We start from the raw sequence: 23901 nt of genomic DNA, 5'->3' as shown, positions 1-23901 counted from the left end.
TGTATGTGTCAGAGTAGACTAGACTTACTGATTTTCGTGTGGCAATACTCTGAATATAAAAAAAAGTACTATGCAGTTATTTAAACATACATTATGCAAGAGCTAAATCTGCCTATTTACAGGTCTTTCTTTAGGCCTGAAATGTTATCTAGATTATTAATTAGACATTAATTAACTTATCCAGACCATAATCAACTCTAAATGTCATCGCTAGCCTGCGCTGTTTATTGGATTAGGTTCCAATTTGCTGTTTGACTTCCATTCATGATTTAATCATGAAATGGATAATCGAAACTATGTTTTTTATCGTACCGACTTTAGTAATGATGATAGAGGCTATGCCGAAAATTCAATCGCTAAAGTCTCGGTTCAGAGTGGATCAATTTGACTGAAATTTTCAGCAAATTCTCTTTACATTATCTAGTTTTTAACTATTATAGTGAAAACTGCCAGCTCTTTATCTAATTTCCCATTAATAATATTAAGAGTTATTACATCTATAAATTACATCCATTTTATTATTCAGTTGGTGTTGGGAAAACATCATTGATCCTGTCTCTTGTAAGTGAAGAATTTGCAGAAGATGTAAGTTTTAAAAACCCTTTATTACCGTTTCTGTTACCATTGTGTACAAATGGTTAAAGACTAGAAATTAATTATATAATTTGATCATACATTAAGTAGTCACCTTGCATTAATTAACACTTTTGGTTCTATTATTGTACATGGTTCTAGGAGAAAGTTTAAAATGAAAGAATTGAAAAACAAAAGGAAACCAGGGTGACTGCAAAAGTGCTGATTGTCATAAAATAAAATACAACTACTAACTTTACAGTTCTGGTTACAGTTTACAACTCAGTTAATTGCTTATAGAGTTATAGCCCTTCTTCGCTTTATTAAATCTTGCAAACACTGAAGCAACAAATATTATCGTCTGATCTGTTTGAAATTTATATGCATTGTTTAGTTAGTGAAATGATGAATCCTATCGAAGTTCAAAGATTTCTGGAGTTATGACCCTTGCTCACTTTGTAGAAACTTGTGAAGTCTTTAACAGCAAAAATCAATGTCTTATTGTAATTTTTAGTTAAAAAAGTGTATTGTTCATTCCATTGTACTGTTTATATTTTTTTAGGTTCCCTCTAAAGCGGAAGAAATCACTATACCTGCAGATGTCACTCCTGAAAAAGTTCCAACACATATAGTTGATTATTCAGGTAATTACAAGCCTGTTTTCAGTTTCATTTCACACAAAAATGATAGGTGTAATCTCAACCAATAAACTAAAACCACTCTAGTTGATTGGGTCATCCCATCTATTATTCTTCCACAAAATTTAATTTTACCAGATAATATTAAAGAGTAATATAAATTCATACACCATAAGAGTTTATTTAGTTTCTTATTATTGAAATAAGGTTGATATTCTAGCTTGTAATAGAGATGCATATATTATTGGAAAACAAATTTTTTTTTTATTTAGCGTCATCAGATTATTCACTTCAGTTTGGCAGAAATGTCAGATTACATGTATATTGCGTTCAAACTTTAAGATGATTCTTTCAAGCCATTTCTGGGATATAGACATATTTATACGGCCACATTACATTGTGGGCATAATATGCCATCACCCTGTTGGTCTATGGGTCCATCTGTCAACAATTGACTTGTAAAAGTGACATAGGCCACAGTTTTAACAGATTTTTTTCAAATTAAATACAAACAAACCATCTGTTCTGAACTTGTTTTTTCAAGATCGTTGTGAAGCGTAAGGACTGTGTGAGGATGAATCGTATTGATTTTCAAATTTGGTGTGAAGCATGGAGGTTGGAGAGGATGAACCATTGATTTGATCAGTCTGGAAATTTCTTTTCCGGAAAAGCATGTGAACATGATCCTTACCAAATTTGGTCTATCCAAGTTTTCTTCTTGGATAAGATGCTGTCTATGACTACCTTCATTTTTTCAAGACATTGCAGTAGTGTGGGCATATTTGCATCAACTTGTACAGAGATACTACAGGATAAATATTGTTTTTGATTGAAAACCAACTTTTAATTGACTTTAATCTTAACATGGCAATGAAAACACAGCATATAATGGTGTATATTTATGTATTTATGATATTATTATCGTTTGCAGCTCATGATCAGGATGATAATGTTTTGGAAGAAGAAATGGCTAAGGTGAAACTTTTTTGAAAACTTTTTACATCATGTTTGGTAGTTTGTTTATTTCTAAGAATGTTTAGTGTAAAAATAAATATGGATTCAATTATATAAGTGTTGTAATAAAGAAAAGAAAAAAGATATTGAAAGAAACTGTTGATAATTGCCAATTTTATAAACCTTCATGTATATTTTTCTACACCTACATGTGGATGTGTATTGTTGCCATTGTGTGTCTGTTCATCCTAGTTTTTTTTATGAACTCTACTTTTTACGTAGAGTTGAAATGATTTATATTTTTTATTATATCCTGACTTTTAATGCTTTTGAAAATGATACAAGACAAAGATCTGGATGTAAAAGTTGGTGATATTGTTCTGTCGATTTTTTCAAATTGTAAATTACAAAGTTATCCAACAATTTGCATTCTAATTTATGAAATGTTGCGCACACGTTAAACAGAGTTTGTGAAAGAAATGTTTGGAACTTGTTGAAATTAATCATTGTGTATCAGAAAGAACCCATATCAAACTTTTGAATGCTTTTATCTTTTCGTTCACATTTTTACTGTGAAATTAAGAATATTTTGATAGTATATTTTGGAGTTATTAAAATTTCTGATTTTGGAGTTATTAAAATTTCCGATCTTAATTTTTGAATTCTTTCATCTTTCCGTTCACATTTTCACTGTGAAATTAAGAATATTTGATGGTATATTTTGGTGTTATCTTTAAAATTTACAAGTTCTTAATGGAATTTTCAAAACATGGTGAGATTGTTCATTGGGGGAAGGGAATTACCCCATATAATTTCAAAACTTTTAGATTGTAATGTTTGAAATCAATACAGAGTATTTTCCCCACTCAGATCTGTTAAGATGCTCAGTGCAGAGTTCAGAATAGAATTTACTCTTGTGAGATTTTTTGACTTTGCTGCTGGTGGGTGTATAAAGGTGCCTGACAAGCCCACCATCTACATGTTTATTATATTAATAGGCCAGTGTGTTATGTGTTGTGTATTCGGTTGTGGATGAAGATTCTATACAAAGGGTAGGTAGAGAATATATCTACCAGTAATTGTGTAATTAAAGTGGAGAGGTCATAATTTAGACAGCATAATGTAGTAATTATGAAATAATAAGTCATATCTGCACAGATAAATCCACAAAATACTTAAAAAAATATGAGCCAGTATGACTAGAGATATGACTACTCTTTAGTTTCCCAAATATTATTGTCCCTGTCATGGTAAACTTTATATTTAGCGTAAACTTATATGTATTTGTTTAAATTATATTGTAGTTGACAACACATTGGTTACCATATATTAGAAGAACATTAGGAGATGATCATCATACACCTGTTATATTAGTAGGAAATAAAGTAGATCAAACAGATTACCCTACATTAGAGGTAATACATTATCTCATTTATTTGTTAATTCATTAAAATGGTCTTGCTGTTGATGATGTAGCTTTAAGTATACAAATAAAATGTTAAAATGTAACCTATCCTGTCTGAAAGTTACCAATCATTATAAAACTGATTGGAAATCATTGGGAAAAAATGTGTAACAGGGTTATTTAGATAAATAACTTGGTGTGTCTTTTAATTTAGATAAATAACTTGGTGTGTCTTTTATTTGTTCTTGTGGTTGCATGGTACTAAAATAACAGATTTGTTTTTAAGAATCGCTAACACAGAATCAATAATTTTTATTTCACTAAAATATATCTGTCACAACAAAATAAATGTGTGTATTCTATATATTATTAATGAGGCTTTTTTTAAAACCATTCTTTAATATACTTAATCTCACCAATTTTAGCAGCCGCCTATTAAATACTTTATTAAAATGGTTAGAGGTATTTGTTTGTTTGTAACAGGTATGTTGTATTTTCAGAGTATTTTACCTATAATGAATGACTATGCAGAAGTAGAAACATGTGTAGAGGTAAGTATATAAATAACATCTTAAATTGTAAGAATGAAAAAATGATGAATGTGATTCTATTACCATAAAATCCTAGGATTATTGTAATACCACACCCATGTGTTATGATACTTATCTCAAAGTAATGCTCACTCACTTGTGATTATAAGATATATGTATACATGTGTCTTATTAAAACAATGAGGAATATGATTCAAAATATGAAATATTGTTGTTTTGATGAAAATGACTATGATTATTTCATATAAATTTGTATTGTGAAAGTTAGCTTAAGGGGACGTGCGGGTCGAAATGATTAAAAAATGTAAAAAAAATCGATTTTGAGATTTATGTTTTTTTGGCTTCTTTGTTGTGTCCTTTATCCAAGGAAATATATATTTTTTGTCAAATAACTTATTTTTATTGTGAATAAGGTCATTACTTGGCGTGGGGGTGCTGTTTTTCTGTTATATTTGTCTGAAAATTCGGAAAAAATACGCTTTTTCTACTCATAATAACGTCCGAACCGTTCAAGTGACGGCCATTTTGAACATATCGTTCGAAAGCGCATGCACTCAACTGCGAGACTAAAATAAATTCATTGTTATTCTTCCGGTTAGATATCGGCATCCTTCGGCTGAATGCAAGCAGGACTTTTTACGGAAATTTCCTTATTAGGAGAGTCTCAAATTTTGACTCCGCGAAGCCCGCCGTCTAGCAACCCGAATGTAACTGAGTAGATTCGGTTGTCAGGTCCAGAAATTGTCTATTATGAATGATAATGCGATAATCCCGACTACTCACGATGATTTACCGTTATTTTCATAGTTCCGTACTAAAAATAGGTTATTTACGTATTTTTCACGGCAATTATGGAATTGTTCAGTAAAAGAAAAGAAGAGGAGTGGGATTAGGTCAACCATATTATTGAAAATAATGCTTCTCTAGTCTAAAACGATTTGTAATAAAACATCGATATTTATTATAGGGATTATTCAATATTAATTATTGAAGGTACATCAGCTTTTGTACCGTACTCTTCCAGGCAATTTTAATTACAAAAAATTTTCAACTTTCCCAAAAAAAAAAGATGGTTCTCAAAAAATTCACAACTGGGTGACTTAACCCCCCCCCCCCCAAAACAAAAGGCAAAACATTTCTTAATTTTTGTTTATTTTTTATTACCTTCAATATCATGATAAAAACCTAAAATTTGTAAATTGTTGGAATCATTTTTGGAAGGTGTAAGCTATACATATAATAAGCTTCAAACTTTTTCTGTTTCCTTTGAACCCACAAAACTATTTCGCGGCTTTTTATACACATCATTAGAAAAAATGGTTCTCTAAAACTATTCAAGATAATGACCTGAAATTTGCAGGGATTATTCCTGAAGATGTCAGCTATACATGCAATTATCAAAAATATTCTTCTGGGCAATTGTGAACCAACAAAACAACATTTGAATATTCAAAAACTGAATTTCTTCATTTTCGGCCTTTTTTCTTATGCTTAGTGATATTTCAGAAAATGTAATGGTCAAACATATTCTTCTTGTGATTTTGAACCAAAAATAAACCATGGTGAAACTTCATCTCTGAATTTCTCATTTTCCATTTTTTTTACGTTCGATGACATTCAAAAAAATCGTTCTCTAAAACTAATAAAGATAAAGAACTGAAATTTGGAGGGATTATTCTTGAAGGTGTAAACTATACATGGTGGCTTTTCCATAACTCTGTAACAAACAGATTTTTTTTTGTATGTCTATGAAGTATGGTGACAAAAAACGAAAATTAATGAACTCACCGTCAAGTTCTGTAAAACGTAAAATAATCGTTGTTCATTAAAAAAAACCACATAGCTGCATAGATCATTGACTTAGGAATATGTAAAAACTAAATTTACACTCATAGATTGATAAACTGCCACAAACGTGTAATATTATTAGGTTGTACTCATTGTAGAGACTTGATAACAGCCCTAATAAGCTGTCCAAATTTCATTTAGTTATCTTTACTCAATCAAAAGTTATAGTCAAAAGTGTGTTTTCGACTAGCACGTCCCCTTAAAAAAGCTTGTATCTTGGAGCAAACTATCTTTATTCATGATATAGTGTATTGTAACAGTGGCATATAATCCTGAATATTGTAATTATTAAAATACAACTTATTTTACATCAATTTTTTATGCATATGATATTGTATGAGCCATCTTGTATCTAGTGTTGTAAATTATTTAAATTATTGTCCCCCGCCTTTCGAAGAAAGCAGGGGACTATTAAAATGGGTTCGTCCGTCTGTCTGTCCGTCTGTCTGTCCGTCTGTCCGTCTGTCTGTCCGTCTGTCTGTCCGTCACACTTTTTGGGACACAATAACTCTCTTCCTAATTGAGCTAGAATGTTCAAACTTGGTGTATGTGTTTATTAGGTCAATGCCTTGATGGAGTTCGAAGATGAGCATTTTCCGCTTAGGGTAAGCAGAGATAAGCAATTTGATTGGTTGATGCTTTGGGACACGATAACTCTCTTCCTAATTGGGCTAGAATGTTCAAACTTGGTGTATGTGTTGATTAGGTCAATGCCTTGATGGAGTTCGAAGATGAGCATTTTCCGCTTAGGGTAAGCAGAGATAAGCAATTTGATTGGTTGATGCTTTGGGACACGATAACTTTTAATTGAGCTAGAATGTTCAAACTTGGTGTATGTGTTTATTAGGTCAATGCCTTGATGGAGTTCGAAGATGAGCATTTTCCGCTTAGGGTAAGCAGAGATAAGCAATTTGATTGGTTGATACTTTGGGGCACGATAACTCTCTTCCTAATTGAGCTAGAATGTTCAAACTTGGTGTATGTGTTGATTAGGTCAATGCCTTGATGGAGTTCGAAGATGAGCATTTTCCGCTTAGGGTAAGCAGAGATAAGCAATTTGATTGGTTGATGCTTTGGGACACGATAACTTTAGTTCTAATTAAGTGAGATTGATGAAACTTGGTGTATAGTTTCATTACAGTAATACCTTGACTAAGTTTGATAATGAGCATTTTCTGCTCAGGGTAAGCAGCAATTTGATTGGTTGATACTTTGGGGCACGATAACTCTCTTCCTAATTGAGCTAGAATGTTCAAACTTGGTGTATGTGTTGATTAGGTCAATGCCTTGATGGAGTTCGAAGATGAGCATTTTCCGCTTAGGGTAAGCAGAGATAAGCAATTTGATTGGTTGATGCTTTGGGACACGATAACTTTAGTTCTAATTAAGTGAGATTGATGAAACTTGGTGTATAGTTTCATTACAGTAATACCTTAACTAAGTTTGATAATGAGCATTTTCTGCTCAGGGTAAGCAGAGCGATACGCAATTTGATTGGTCGAGACTTTGGAAAACAATAACTCTCCTACTTTGATTGTTAGACTATAAGTAAAGATATACTGTTTGATTGTTCAATACTTTGTAAAAGATAATTTGTGATAAATTTATATGTGTCCTCTAATTATTTTCCTTTTCGGCGGGGGACATCAGCCTCACTGTTGGCTTGTAATATCTGTTATTTATTTCAGTGTTCAGCACGTACATTAAAGAATATTAGTGAAGTATTTTATTATGCCCAGAAAGCTGTTTTACATCCTACTGCACCTGTTTATAATGCTGAAGAAAAGGAGGTATAGACATAATTATTCTGTTTTATTTTTCTATTTAATGTTTAGTTGTTAACTTCCTCACTGTAGAGTAGTGGTTCTCAAACTTTTTTTGTGCCAACGGCACATCTTGGAACACATGAAAAAATAGCGGCACACCTGACTAAATAATATATGAAAAATATTTGAATTTTGCAAAATAAAAACATGGCAAGTCATAGACACAGACTGGTCATAGACACATAGAATTACTCAAACTAAATAAAGAAAACACAGCTATGAACTTACCAGTAGACACCAGTGAATGCTCATTTGGGATCACATGGTTTTTTGCATTTTTTTAGTGTGCCGTTCAAAATCTCGTGACACACTGGTTGAGAATTGAGATATTTGTATTGATATTATAAATGAATAATTTGCAGGCAATTGCTCCCCCTATCAGCTTTATGTAAACCTTGTGTCACACAGCCTCCCCAAAATTATATCACTTTACCCCCACCACTGCAAATTCCATTGGCACCTAAATTGCTTTGTTAGTTAAGAAATCCTGATATCAGTACTATGAATCAGTAGATATTAAGCTAATTAATGATGTTTTGTCTGAGTTGATGATGATTTATAAAAGATTATGTATTTCTGTTTTTAAAGCTGACACCGCTATGTCGGAGGGCGTTAACCAGAATATTTAAAGTAAGTTCTTTTCTAAATGTTCTTAAAGACTCTAGAATTTCTTCCAAACTAAAATATTGTAAATGTTGAATCCCTAATATACTATTCAAAAAAAGTAGGGGATATTTGATTTTGGGGGCATAATACTAAAATATGCAAATGACTACGAAAAAAGTCACTATAGAACCTAACAGAAGAAACATTTCCAGTTACATGTGACGCCCAAACGCACCAATAGCTACCGCATGGAATGCAGGTGATGCTTGGGATCATCATGGGGGTCCAACCCAAGATTTGCACGACTCTGACTTTGAATGTTACAGTCATTGTGGCATTGAATTCCAGGGTGGAAACATCAGTTTAATTGTTTTAGTGACCAGAAAACAAATTTTGATATGCGTCGGCTTACCCAAAATGAAAGGTTACGTGCCCTTGGCATGCTACAGATCGGCACAACACAGGCGGTTGTGGCGCGGACGATGAATGTTTCTCAGTCTGTCATAAGCAGGCTATGGTCCAGATACCGTGATACACAATCTGTACAGGACAGACCACGCTCAGGTCGACCAAGGGCGACAACTCAAGCCCAGGATCGATTTATCCGTACCTTGGCCTTGAGAAATCGTGTCATCACAGCAAATCAGATCAGCGCTCGTCTTCAAACAGACACTGGTGTGAGAGTGAGTGGCCAGACGATTCGGAATCGACTGCATAGGGGTCACCTTCGCGCCCGACGTCCTCGCGTGATCCCTTGTTTGAGAGATCATCACATTCAGGCAAGACGTCGTTGGTGTAGGGATCGTCAACAATGGGATAATCGACGCTGGAGCAATGTGATGTTTTCAGATGAGTCAAGGTTCACTGTTGATTTTTTGGACAGACGTAGGAGGGTGTGGCGTCGTCGAAACGAGCGCTTCCAAGACGTTAACGTCATCAGACATGATCGATTTGGGGGTGGTTCTGTTATGGTGTGGGGAGGCATCACTGTTGCTGGAAGAACGGCTTTACATGTTGTTGCAGGGCGTGTTACAGGCCAGTACTACCGGGACATCATCTTGGCAGTCCATGTAGTGCCGTTCGCGCAACGTCATGGCCGCCGTTTCATCTTCCAGGATGACAACGCAAGATGTCACAGGGCCAGGATCGTTACAGGTTACCTCCAACAACAGAACATCACCACATTACCTTGGCCAGCACTGAGTCCCGACCTATCCCCCATCGAGCATGTCTGGGACATGCTTGGACAGAGGTTACGTCAACGTCAACAACGTCCTGCCAATGTCCAAGAACTTGCTGCTGCGTTGCAACAGGAATGGGACAATCTGGACCAAAATGACCTTAGACGTCTCATTAGGAGTATGCCACGTCGGATCAATGCTTGTTTGGCAAACAGAGGAGGATTTACCCGTTACTGACTTGGTTGGGATGCTGTGGTAACTTTGCTGTTTGACCCCGGGTATCATTTTACCCTTATAATGGTCAGTCTGTGCCTTACTTAGTCTAACGATCATTTGGAATAAATCGATGAATGTGAACTTCATTTCATTTTGTCATTTGTTTTTTCGTCAGTTTCATTAGGTGACTTTAATAACACTTAAAAATCAAATATCCCCTACTTTTTTTGAATAGTATAGTAAAGCAATATCAGTCCAAAAATGGTTCAATTCCGTTCTGTATTTACAAACATATGATGAATTAAAAATTTCATCAATTTATGCTGCTTGCTTATGTAACACGATTTCACACAAAGAAAGTTATAGTAATCTTTGTTGGTTAAATTTAAAAATACATTATGCAAGAGCTAAATCTGCCTATTGGATGTGTTTCATGACCGAGAAAGTTCACCAGGATTTTCCGTCATGGTTACCCCTTTTTGCCACTGCCCAGGCAAAATTTCCCTCATGGCCCACAGTATGGCATATGCCTGTCTTCATTAGCCCAGGTGGAGCAGAACAGTAGGACATTAAATCCTATTTCATTTTCATTTCCCTTTTCCGAAAACCTTGTGAATGCGATAGTGGCTATAGGATTTAACAGATTTTTTTAAAAATTTGATTGGATGCAATGGTGTCATAAGAGGATGAACCGTAGAGATTAGATTTGTTCAAACATCCAAGGTTTTTTTTTTCGGATAAGCTTTAGTCGTAATTCTTTTTACATGTCCAAACTGCTGGTTAGCAAATTTGTCTTTGAAAGATATGTCTCTGGTTTCCTATAAATGCCTTTAAACTTTTAAGTTTATTGTCCCCCGCCTTTCGAAGAAAGCAGGGGACTATTAAAATGGGTTCGTCCGTCTGTCTGTCTGTCCGTCTGTCTGTCCGTCACACTTTTTGGGACACAATAACTCTCTTCCTAATTGAGCTAGAATGTTCAAACTTGGTGTATGTGTTTATTAGGTCAATGCCTTGATGGAGTTCGAAGATGAGCATTTTCCGCTTAGGGTAAGCAGAGATAAGCAATTTGATTGGTTGATGCTTTGGGACACGATAACTCTCTTCCTAATTGGGCTAGAATGTTCAAACTTGGTGTATGTGTTGATTAGGTCAATGCCTTGATGGAGTTCGAAGATGAGCATTTTCCGCTTAGGGTAAGCAGAGATAAGCAATTTGATTGGTTGATGCTTTGGGACACGATAACTTTTAATTGAGCTAGAATGTTCAAACTTGGTGTATGTGTTTATTAGGTCAATGCCTTGATGGAGTTCGAAGATGAGCATTTTCCGCTTAGGGTAAGCAGAGATAAGCAATTTGATTGGTTGATACTTTGGGGCACGATAACTCTCTTCCTAATTGAGCTAGAATGTTCAAACTTGGTGTATGTGTTGATTAGGTCAATGCCTTGATGGAGTTCGAAGATGAGCATTTTCCGCTTAGGGTAAGCAGAGATAAGCAATTTGATTGGTTGATGCTTTGGGACACGATAACTTTATTTTGTTTTGTTTTTTATTTCGGCGGGGGACATCAGCCTCACTGTTGGCTTGTTACATTTCATTGATGATATTTGTAAGAGTGATATGAATTTATTTTAGATTTGTGATAAAGACAACGATAATGTATTGAATGATGAAGAAGTTAATGCTTTTCAGGTGAGTTACTATAACTAACATACTACACAATAAATAGTGAGATGGTAACAGGCCACGAAATTTCAAATTTTGGCGTTACCAGAAAAAATGGTTGCGGGTTTATGCTCTGTGGAACCATTTACTTTGGATACACCAGATGACCATTGCGTAACCAATTGGTTACATAAAATGGTTGTGCTATTTTCATGTTTTATCCAGATTTATATGGTGCTATTATTCATTTCCACTTGCAGTTACAAGTAATCTATTTTTTAAAGGAAATAACTTGACTAATTTATATTCTTCTATATTTAATATTATATTTTGGGGTTAAGTGTTTATGACTTTAATCCCACGGTGTTCAAAGTACCGTAAAATGGAGAAATGAAATGCCAAGAATGAATGAATGAATGAAATTTGTGCTGTCGGTCGGTTAATTTAAGAGCTATAATACTAGTAATTTAGACCTGTGTCACAAAATCATCCTGTATAAAAAATTATCAAATGTGAATAAATTTGTAAACGTAGGCAATATTTCAATTTGCGAAACCAGGAAATCGGTTGCCTTTTTTTTTGAGCTGGCGCGACCGCACGTAACCGATTGGTATCGTTCGTGTGAAATTTCGTGGTCTGTGGTAGAAGATGGACAGTGTTCCAGATAATGTTAAAATGAATTATTTCTATGTTTTAATAATTGCTCCATGGATACATATGCCAGAATATAGAGATTAAATAAGCTTAAGGTGTTTTAAGACCATACACAGTCAAAAGTATTTTTATTGAAAAACATTATTCAAATAGGTCAGTACTGATTTGTATGCAATTTTATGTTTAAATTTGTTTCTATTGATAGTTTCTTCATTTAGCATTTGAATATATATATAAACACATCTTGAGATATGCGGACTTGCTTTTTACTAATCCGTGTTTTGGACTAGAGAGAGAGAGAAATGGGGTTTAACATTCACTCGACACAGACTAGGTCATTTCGGGACTAACATAATGGTTTAATTTTTTTTCAATAATTCGCTTGCGCGTAGAGGTCTGTAGCAGTGGGAGGAAACCGGAGGACCCGTAGAAAACCCACGAGGTTGGACAGGCGACCCTACTCCTTGTCACGTACAACCGGGGATTCGAAACCATGCCAGTTGACTCAATGACAGGCTTTATGATACAGCACGCACGTGATAACCATTCGGCCATCCAGCCCCCCCCCCCCCTTGGTGTTTTGGAGTAACTTGAGACTCTATTACTCGACTAGTGTATGATATAAAATTGTATCAAGTATGGTAATCTCTATTATCTATTACTGGTACCGTATTATCAACCCCAAGTTTTATAGTCATGTACAATGAACTAATTAATAAAATATACTATTGGTTATACATTCTCGTACCCATCTGTTTCAAACTACATCCTTAATCCATAGTTTAACATAATGTATAGTATAGTATATGCCAGTGATGAGATTTCGCCCATATATTTCGGACATGTCTGACGCTATTTTCCAAACGTCCTAAATTGCCTGACCAGGAGTATGCCCAATCAGACATCAAGACATGGTGAATAATATTCTAAATTCCAAAATTAATATACTGTACTGTGTGTATAACCACCACTCAACCCGATTATCGATGATAATAGGCTGGATTGATTAGGTAATCAAGTGATCAACATATTATCATGTTATACCGTCTATACACCTACCATGATTAACTACTTAATCCTTTGTCAGATTATATATCAATTATTAATTTTGCTGTCCAATCAGAAAGTAGGATCTCTTCGAACTGAACTGTTAATTGCCTATGATATATATATATATATATAGGTAGTAACATAAGTAGAAACAGACTTACTTTTTGTTGAATCACATAATGGGAGTAGAAATGTACATCTCTAATGAATTCTAAAAGCTGATGTGGAAGGTTGTGATTGTACTTTGAAACCGATGGGTAAGCTTATAGAATATATTCATCATGTAATACTTTTATTACATGATTCTTTATCTGTTTTTTTTTTCATAAATATTTAAAACTTCAATATTTCAGCAAAAATGTTTCAATGCTCCCTTGCACCATCAAGCATTAGAGGATGTAAAAGCTATAGTTCATAAACATACCTCAGAAGGAATTATAAATGATGGAATATCTTTAAAAGGTAAAATATTAAGTATACTCTATAGGCGTTTTTGTGAGTCGATTAGATTAGGTTTTGATTTGCTAGTACGATTTGGTATGATTTCGATTTGATTAGCTATGGTCCACAAATGTGAAATTTGATAATTACGATTTGGTAAGATGGCTGCCACCACGGACACCGATCAGAAAAAAAATTGTCTCTGCTAACATGACGAGGGGGGCGTGTGTTTCACGTGTAGTCCAAGTTACCTACAGATTACAGTGACACTGCTGGCACCCAGAGGGCCTAAAATTGCTTAGAGCCAGAGGTGATCTAACATTCTTGTGGACTATAAAGTTAACATTAAAGGAGCTAAATCGCTAACATTTGGGACCTAGAAATTGACAAAAGTGGGTCGCAATGCATATAATACTGTAATATGAATGTATATAAACTGATTTACATTCAATGGTTTCCGTTTTTACTCCAATTTCAAATCCGTTATGTTCGGCGAAATAAGCCAGCAGTCTCAAGCGAGTGCAAATTTCTAGCGTCTGGTTATTCCAGTTTACATACGCCGTTTGATTTGGTGCAATGTGTCTAGCCTCGTCCCTCGAGTCTCTTGATACAACTAGGTCTGAAGCGCATTATGGTACACGATTCGTGTACCAATGGTAAAATGTTTATTTTGTCTTAAATATTGGATATCAAAAGCCCATCTTTTCCCGTTAAGATCACAACATGAATGTTGATATAATTTGACAAATAAATCGTGTTTTCAATGTTGAAGATTTTGGATGATATTGAGTTAGAAACTTAGCTACTTTAAACACATCAAATGCGTTTTAAAAAAACATTTTTTATGGAGAAAAACAACAATAAGCATTAAAAATTACTTACGATGTCGAACATTCCGCCATTTTGAAAACGTCAAATCTAATCGCCTAAACACCTCCTGGGACGATTAGGTCGATTTGCCTAATCAGTTGAGTTAAATCGTTTCACAAATGTAACGATTAGCATAATCAACTTGGTTCACAAATGCGTATAATAGCTTATCGGTCTAATCTAATCGGTTCACAAAAACGCCTTAGATGTATTGTTTTAATTAATCATACAAAAACAATAAATTATTGCATGGGTTCCACAGATGTGAGTATGAATTGTGGACAAAAATGTATGTTAATGTTGTTATCAAAGAACATTGTTTCATAGTGTTACTTTTCAGAGTATGTTGATCCATGTTATGGTTTATCAAAGATAAATGTGAAAAATTGTGGCACACATTGTAAGTCCTGATATGGGAAACCTGACTAAACAGAGTAAATGTTTGTGTGAGGGTTCACTGAGATTTATAAAATGTCCCAAGGGGTATGCGAGTATAAGAAGTTTGGGAACCACTGTGCTAGGGGAGGATATCACTTGATGTGAAGTTAGCCTGTCATATTAGGACTTATGTTACAATTCTGTGTTCAGCATCTCATCTGTGCACTTCTAATTTCATCTCTTTATTTTTTAGGTTTCTTGTTTCTTCACACATTATTTATACAGAAAGGTCGACACGAAACAACATGGACAGTTCTAAGAAAGTTTGGTTATGATGAACATTTAGCTTTAACTAAAGATTTTATAGCACCTAAGTAAGTCCATTGTACATATAAAGAATTAGAGTGTAGCAAGACTTAATTTCAATTAAACAATTGTCTGGATCTTAGTATTACAATGTTTTTAGTTTCTAAAATTGAAATAGTTGAGAAAATAAAATGTTTTGTGTACCGCTTACTATATATAACTTGTATTCATCTTTTAGAGTACAGATAGGAACTGGTAGTACAACAGAAATAAGTCACAATGGTTTGGAATTTTTAACAACATTATTTCAAAAATATGATGAAGTAAGTACTGAAGATTTTGATAATAGCACAAACAATATATTGCATAAGGATAATGAGAGACAGGCTTCTATTGAAGTTGTTTTATGTCAGTTTAATGCCACTGTTAGGGCTTTTTTATATGATTCAAATTTTGTCTTGACATTTGGACAAATAAAGATTAAAGGGAGAGTATGAGTACCGATAGAAATGCCTTGTTTTGTTTATCAGGGGTTCAAAAGGTATTCTTATGACATAAACAAAAACTAATTAAACATACATTATGCAAGAGCTAAATCTGCCTATTTCAGGTCTTTCTTTAGGCCTGAAATGTTATCTAAATTATTAATTAGACATGAATTAACCTATCCAGGCCATAATCAACTCTAGATGGCAGCGCTAGCCTGCGATCTTTAGTGGATTGTAAGCCGATTTACTGCATAACTTTCCTTCTCAATTAAACGATTAAATGGATAATCGAGACTATTCTGTTTATAGTACTGACTTTAGTAATGATGACCGAGGCTTATGGGAATTTCAGTCGCTTAGTTCTCGGTTCATAATGGATCAATTTGAATGAAATTTTCACCAAATTGCCTTTACATTATCTAGTTTTTAACTATTATAGTGAGAACTGCCAACTCGTTACCGAATCTCCCATAATGTATCTTTAACTAATAGACTATAGAGAACCCAAATGATTGACCCAGTCTCTAATGTTTGTATTGTGGCATTTACACTTCAATATATTAATAACATATAATCCTGAACTCCCAAAATGACAAATACCAACACTCTAGCATCTTAGTTGTGAATAAACTAGTCCAGATAGGATACTAATGTACTTACTATTTACAAACACCACAAGAAAGGAGAAAATTTAATTTTTCTCATAAACCTTTTACTAGGAATTCTTTATTTTATTCGTAATGCCCAGTAAGATTCTTGAATCCAACTATTTTCGGCTTGTTCAGGCTTTTTAAAATCATTAAGAATAGATAGATATAACTTATATGATTAATTTATGTAGGATTATGATATTTATGTGTGGTATGTTTTATGTAGGATTATAATATTTATGTGTGGTATGTTTTATGTAGGATTATGATATTTGTGTGTGGTATGTTTTATGTAGGATTATGATATTTATGTGTGGTATGTTTTATGTAGGATTATGATATTTATGTGTGGTATGTTTTATGTAGGATTATGATATTTATGTGTGGTATGTTGTATGTAGGATTATGATATTTATGTGTGGTATGTTTTATGTAGGATTATGATATTTATGTGTGGTATGTTTTATGTAGGATTATGATGGATGTCTCTCTCCACCAGAATTAAAGAATCTCTTTAGCACCTGTCCTATCATGCCATGGGGTCCTGATGTTAATAATACAGTATGTACAAATCCACAAGGTTGGATATCTTTAAAAGGATATTTAGCACAATGGACGTAAGTTTCTTTTGTTTTTATACGGCCACATAGAAATGTGAACGTATATTGTTGTCGCCCCCGTCCGTCGGTCCATCCTCCACAATTTCTTTTGAACACTCTATAGACTACATTTATCATCTGATTGAATTTGCAATTGATATATGTTGTTTACATCAGTGAGATAAAGAAGCTTATTTAATTTCTGTTAATTTCTTCTGGGGTTATGGCCCTTGTTTCACTTTATTGCACCTTGTGAACGCTCTAATGTTAAAAATTATTATCTGACCTGTATGAAATTTATGTGCGTCCTTTAAATTAGTGAAACAAAGAAGCCTATTGAATTTCAACAATTTCCGATAATTACTTCTAGAGTTATGACCTGTGTTTCACTTTGTCGAACCCTGTGAACGCTCTAACAACCAAAGTTATCACCCAGTCTGTGTGATATTTATATGCATTATTTAGATTAGTGAAATGAAGAATCCTATTGATATTCAGCAATTTCCATTAATTAATTTATATGTATCATTTGAGTTAGTGAAACAACGAATCCTTTTGAATTTCAGCAATTTCTGTTAATTTCTTCTCGGGTTATGACCCTTGTTTCACATTGTTGCACTTTGTGAACCGCTCCAATGACAAGTCATCGTCTGATCTGTATGAAATTGATATTCATTATTAAAATTAGTAAAATGAAAAATACTGTTGAATTTCAACTTCCAGAGTTAAGGCCCTTGTTTCAGTTTGTAGCACCATGTGAATCCCCAGAGGACGAAATTATAATCTGATCTGTATGAAATTGTCTTGTAAATGCCCCCCGTTACCAACAAAAGACTAAATATGCAACAACCCTTGTTGACCGCTCGGACGATTTAGCTGCCGTGGGCGTATGTTTTGTTGTCTGGCAACCTATCTTTGTTTGTCTTATCATTAATGTACTGTTTAATATTTTATATATTCTACATGTCTAATGAACTGTAATTGATTTTACTGCTTTAACATGTGTTGAACATGCTTGATGTATATTTTAATTCATTGGCTTAAATTTTGTTCTAATTACAGATTAACAACTTTGTTAGATTTACCGAGAACATTAGAATATTTAGCTTATTTAGGTTATCATTATGATCATGAGACTCAACTTACAGCAATACATGGTAAATATACAATTTTAACATATCTATTTAAATGAACTATTTAATGAGTCTTAAAAGTTCTTCCAAATATAGTCTATGGTACGGTTCCAAATAGAATTTACATTGCTTTATTATGCTATTAACTTTTATAGATATTTATTTGTAATCCTAGTAGATAAGGAATAAAGAACGTTATATCTAGAGATAATAATAACTTTGTTTATTTCAGTAACAAGGGATAAAAAGATAGATCTAGAAAAGCGACAGACAACTCGTAATGTATTTCGATGTCATGTATTAGGTGGAAAAAGTGTTGGAAAGGTCAGATTTTATAATGATACAATATGGGAATCATGTTGGTTTACATTACGCAATTATTGTCTCAGTATTCTTTGATATGGAGCTTGTGTAACGTCCAATTATGTTACCCTTTGAATATCCTTGTGTTCTAGACACGTAATAAAAGCTTTGGCCATTCAGTACCCGTGTATTTGCAGATGTAATCTGAAATAAGGTGTTCAAGATATACTTACAAAAACCTTAAATTTGTCATAAGGATAGCATTATTTTATTTATTTTGCCCCGCCTTTTCAATAAAGCAGGGGACTATTAATACAGATATGTCTGTCTTTCACACATTTGGGAACACCATAAGTCTGGTTCTAATTGAGGTAAAAATAACAATTCATACAGTAAAATCTGTTGTGTATCAAGGATCATTTCGAGTGAAATTTTAAAGGCTCTTCATTCTTCACAATCTGATTAAAATACAGATCTATATTTCGTTTCGTTTTTTTATATTTCCGATGGCCTACACTACATGAAGATCTGACCGGTTGTAGTGGGAGGTCGCATCGTGGTTATCCGAGTGGCTTTTGACCCTTCAACCAGCATTGACGTTTCTAATGATTTACCCACAGTTCTGTGCATCGCATGCCAAGAACTCACCATAACAGACCGTTCCATTGGCTAATCCCTCACATTACCCAGAAGGCGACTTATATAACAATTCTTGCCGATCTTAGTGTTGTAAAGACAAGTAAAACAAAATTTTGAACTATAAAAAAAAGGAAATTGGATCTGGCAGAAAAATAACATTGTCTTTTTAATGTTTATAAAAAAGGTTTTTATATATAGTCATAAAGTAATGAGTAATGGTAATGAATTACGTCCAGTGTAAATTGTAATGATAATGAATTACATGGCTAAAAATAAGGAAGTTATTGTAATGATTACATTTAAAAAATAATGATAATGTAATGTAATTAATTGCATTGGCAATGTAATGGTGCCAGCCCTGGTGGCATGTTCAAACTTGGTGTAGGTGCTTACTAGATGAATGCATCGACTTGGTTTGATGATAGTTGATGAAAGTTGGTGTATGCTGTACACTGTATAGCTTCATTTCATGAATACCTTGACTAAGTTCGATAAATATTTGATTGCTTGAAACTTTACAAAGGGGTAAATGAGCAAGTAATTATTGAGACCATCTATTTACATTGGGATTGAGGTGGGAGACATCAGACTCACTGTAACAGCTGGACTCCTTTAAAGGACAATATTGGTGCCAGTCATTATCACATATGTGTTAGAGCTGGTTAAACACATTCCAAATATACTTTTAACACAGAGATCATTGCTACGATAGCTGAGTAATACAGGTTTCCCGTATCGGAAGTGACGAACGCCAAAGGAAAACACGAGTCACGGCTCTATATAACTGACTGAAGCGACGAGTGATAACAGATACACGGCCGAATTTCTGCTCACTAATAATTCCCTTGAAGACCAACAGTTGTTGTGTGAGACTGTGAGAGGATATCTGACAATTCATAAAAAGAATTGACTGCCACTAGATAAGAGAACACGAAAGAAAAACAGAAAAAGTCTGTGCATTACCATGTTTTTATAAGGTATAGAATGAATATAAACAAGGGAATGTACGGACTATTTCTATTTTTCTCGTGTATTACTCAGCTATCGTAGCAATGATCTCTATGTTAAAAATATATTTGGAACGTGTTTAACCAGTTCTATCACATATGTGATAATGACTGGCACCAATATTGTCCTTTAACAATTTTCATTCAACTTCCCTCATTGCACTGGATGTAACCAGCATGATTAACATGTTTTTGCTTTCAAACTTTTATAATAATATTAATAACTCAATGTTTTCATTATTCTAAATGGGTTTTGTATTCTTCTAGTTATAAATCCATGAAATGTTATTTTATTACAACCTCCATTGAAATTATATTATTGTTGTTTATATTTTTCAGACTGCATTCTTACAAGGTTTATTACATAGAAATTTACGCTATGTAGCCACATTAAATCTTGAACATTTATCTAGCTTCACAATCAACACTGTTCAAGTATATGGCCAGGAAAAACATTTAATGGTAAATTTAATGATATTAGATTTAAAGGGGTATTAGTGCTTTGATGATCTCTTGCATTTGTTATAAACAATGAATAATTGTTTTACTTGATTTAAAGATACATTCCCGCATACAAACTTTGTGATTTGATGATATATTTGGACTAAAAACATATTCAAAGTAACCAATCTATCAAAAATTTGCTTCAATTCCCTTGCAAAACTTTTTATTCGCTGGGGATACCTATGGCTATAAATAAGCTGTTGTTAGATGCAATGTCTGTCAACTTAGCTTCATTGTGGGAGGGTCCATTTTTCAGAATGTATTTATCATTACTTACTGTACATTTACCATACATATTGAGGCCTAAGTAAATTCTTAATTATTTCTGTCAACTTCTTTTTCCGCTGTTTAATTGCAGAGTCTTTTGTTCGTTGACACCCCTCAATGTTCCCCAAACCGCCTAACCATTTGATCAAGAAATAACAACCGCAACCTCATTTAAGCTGGCACACAATAAGCTGGCAGATAACAGTCGGGTTGCCAGTTAGTGATACCCTGACAATTTTGCCCAGTGCTTGCCCCATGGGCATTTTTGGGGTAATCAAGTATTTTTCTAGTAAGATTGGGTGTCTATACTTTCCATATATACCAAATTTGACACACTTTTATTGGAAATAACCACCCAATAAATACTTAAAATTTGATTTTATGCAAAATGTGACACAATCATCCAAGCCAAGGTGGAGATATATCAGTCATTCACATTTTCAAGTATTACCTTGTAGTCAATGTTTTTGAATATGTTGTTCAAACTTAAATACTTGTATTTTTTGTGTGAAAGTGATAATGCTTCTTTAATACTTCAACTTTTGAATGACATTTAGAAATTTAAGTCTGACTGATTGTTTAAAATCTAAAATATATATTTCAATGTTGTAATATTATTTTCAGACAAACAAATAAAATATAAACATGTTGTTGAATGATATTTTGTAGTTACATGAAGTTGATGTTGGTATGAGTGATATGTTAACACCAACAGAATTAGATTGTGATGTTGCTTGTTTATTATATGATGTTACAAACCCTAGAAGTTTTGAATTCTGTGCTAAAATGTATTTGGTAAGAGATTTTTCTTAAAGATCATGCAATTTTTGAGAAAATAAAAGAACAGTTTTCTTTCAAAATACCAAAGATAAAATGTTGGTGATAAAAATACTTCATTTATTCTTTTACAAATAAATACTATTTTTAATATCTGTGATGGCTGTAAGCAATATAAAAAAAGTAAGGTTTGGCTTGGTGTTTATTCTTGTTTTGGAGAAGAGCTCTTTATATATATATATACCTGCCTAAAATTATCTGTAAATATTAAATTTATTTATTACTGTACATTATTATTAATATTATTAGTTCACCATACCCCATAGTTAAAGACCTCATTTGTCTTTCTGTGTTAAACGAACCCTGTTAGTAACCCTGCTGTTGAAGATTTTCATTGGCTTGCACAAAGGCTTGTCAGCAAATCAGCAACTAAAAAAGTTGCTTGTGAATACAATGGTTCAGTTGAGGGAAATTTCTATTTATCCTTAGGCTTGTATTTTAAAAATTAGTATTTAGAAACAAATTAAACCCTAACAGATGTTTTTATTTGTATCCAAAAGTGCAATCTTGTCAAATTTATATTTTCAGAAACTATTTATAGACAGTAAAATACCTACATTAATTGTAGCGTGCAAAGCTGAACATCCTGAGATACGACAGGATTATGAGATGACCCCAGCTCAGTTTTGTAATCACTACAAACTTCCACCACCTCAACTATTTACTTGTATAGATAAAGTTAATAATGACGTCTATGTTAAATTGGCTACAATGGCTGCTTACCCGTAAGTATAATACTTGACATCATATATAATATACTGTAAAACAAGAAATTAATGCAAGAACTATGTTAATGCAGTAAATGCGACTTGTCCCTTTCGTTGGGGGGTTGGATGGCTGAATGGTTAGCGTGCGCTCGCTGTATCATAAAGTCTGTCATTGAGTCAGTCGACTGGCGTGGTTTCGAATCCCCGGTTGTACGTGACAAGGAGTAGAGTCGCCTGTCCAACCGTGTGGGTTTTCTCCGGGTCCTCCGGTTTCCTCCCACTGCTAAAGACCCCTATGCGCAGGCGAATTATTGAAATAAAATTAAACCATATGTTAGTCCCGAAATGACCTAGTTTGTGTCAAGTGGATGTTAAACCCCATTTCTCTCTCTCCCTGTCCCTTTTGTTAATTAAATATACTGTGTCTAACTTACAAGAAGTAACGAGTAGACTGTAGAGTATGGCGGGTGAAATTAATTTCAATAAGTAATTATGATGACTCCCTTAAGGTCACATTAATTTCATGATGCATTTATTTCTTGTCTTACAGTAGTATAAGTTATATCAACTATTTTTATACTGTTAAACTGTTTCATATTAAAACTCACTTTCTACACTAATAACATATTAGTATAGGTACTGACTGGCTCGTCGGTATTTAATGGGATGATTCCATGTTTATTTGTTTTATTTTCACTACTTGTATTTTTATAAACATCTTAAATAACAAAAACACATTCTGATCTTACTTACATATATTCCAACTGAACACCTCTAAACATAGAAATTTTATCATTATACCATTGTTCCTTTTTCAAATGAATGTACTTATTGCAATATGTGGGAATATGTCACAAGTCTTGAGTTAAGTCCCAAGCTGCTGCACCTCGAGTCCGAGTCAATCCCAAGTCACCGACTTTAGTACCGAGTCGAGTCTAGTCACAAGTCTTCACAAATCCCAAGTTCTGTTGAGTTTATCAAATGTGTCAGTAATTCATGGCCAATAAGACAAGTTAGAGTTATGTCCCCTCACTGCGACTTGCGTCCCCCCTTCTGGAAAGTACTATAATTATGATACTGCTGGTAAGGTTGTCAGATTAACACTTTTGGTGAAACAAAATACCTGCGCACAATCTAGAATCGTTTATTTGTGAATAAAATTAAATGGATTATAGGTCAGTTGTCAACATTCATATAGTACAGTGGGTCATGGTGGCTAACTGGGTAAGATGCTGGCTCGCTCGCTAGCCTGGAGGTCGGGTGTTCGATGCCTGCATTGGCCGAGAAAGTTCATCCCTTGTCAGTGATGCAGGGCGGAGGGCCTGATAAGGACAGCTGACTAGTCATTCGGATGGCACAAAAAATTGAGGTCACGTGTACACATTGGCGTGCTCGTAAAAGATCCCTTGACAGTTGGAATTCAATATAATAGTAGGCCGTAGTGCTGCTTTCCGGGCAAAATTTCCCTCATAGCACACTGTATGGCGTATGCCCATCTTCATAAGCCCAGTTCGGAGCAGAGCAGTAGGACGTTAAACTCCATTTCATTTCATGTAGTACAATTATGTGTAATGGCACTGATAATAGCAATGTCGAGGACCTTACG

General features: G+C 34.0%; 1 protein-coding gene across 2 annotated transcripts in view; it reads left to right on the top strand.

Annotated features, from left to right (window-relative positions):
* Positions 1-23901, top strand: part of LOC126811484 (mitochondrial Rho GTPase 1) — a 28739-nt gene that overhangs the window by 1260 nt on the left and 3578 nt on the right. For both annotated transcript variants that reach the window (XM_050537142.2, XM_050537141.2), the window contains exons 2-19: positions 527-585; positions 1136-1217; positions 2143-2186; positions 3164-3217; positions 3470-3580; positions 4071-4121; positions 7658-7759; positions 8384-8425; positions 11433-11489; positions 13520-13628; positions 15109-15229; positions 15400-15484; positions 16771-16916; positions 17961-18055; positions 18264-18355; positions 20320-20442; positions 21421-21546; positions 22117-22313. In XM_050537142.2, the coding sequence (XP_050393099.2) occupies positions 527-585; positions 1136-1217; positions 2143-2186; positions 3164-3217; positions 3470-3580; positions 4071-4121; positions 7658-7759; positions 8384-8425; positions 11433-11489; positions 13520-13628; positions 15109-15229; positions 15400-15484; positions 16771-16916; positions 17961-18055; positions 18264-18355; positions 20320-20442; positions 21421-21546; positions 22117-22313 (1696 nt within the window). The remainder of the gene's footprint in view (positions 1-526; positions 586-1135; positions 1218-2142; positions 2187-3163; positions 3218-3469; positions 3581-4070; positions 4122-7657; positions 7760-8383; positions 8426-11432; positions 11490-13519; positions 13629-15108; positions 15230-15399; positions 15485-16770; positions 16917-17960; positions 18056-18263; positions 18356-20319; positions 20443-21420; positions 21547-22116; positions 22314-23901) is intronic.

Source organism: Patella vulgata, chromosome 2 (genome assembly GCF_932274485.2).
Source record: "Patella vulgata chromosome 2, xgPatVulg1.2, whole genome shotgun sequence".
NCBI classification, from domain to species: Eukaryota; Metazoa; Mollusca; class Gastropoda; family Patellidae; genus Patella; species Patella vulgata.
The sequence above is the reverse complement of the archived record's forward strand: the minus strand, read 5'-3'. Positions and strand labels throughout refer to the sequence as shown.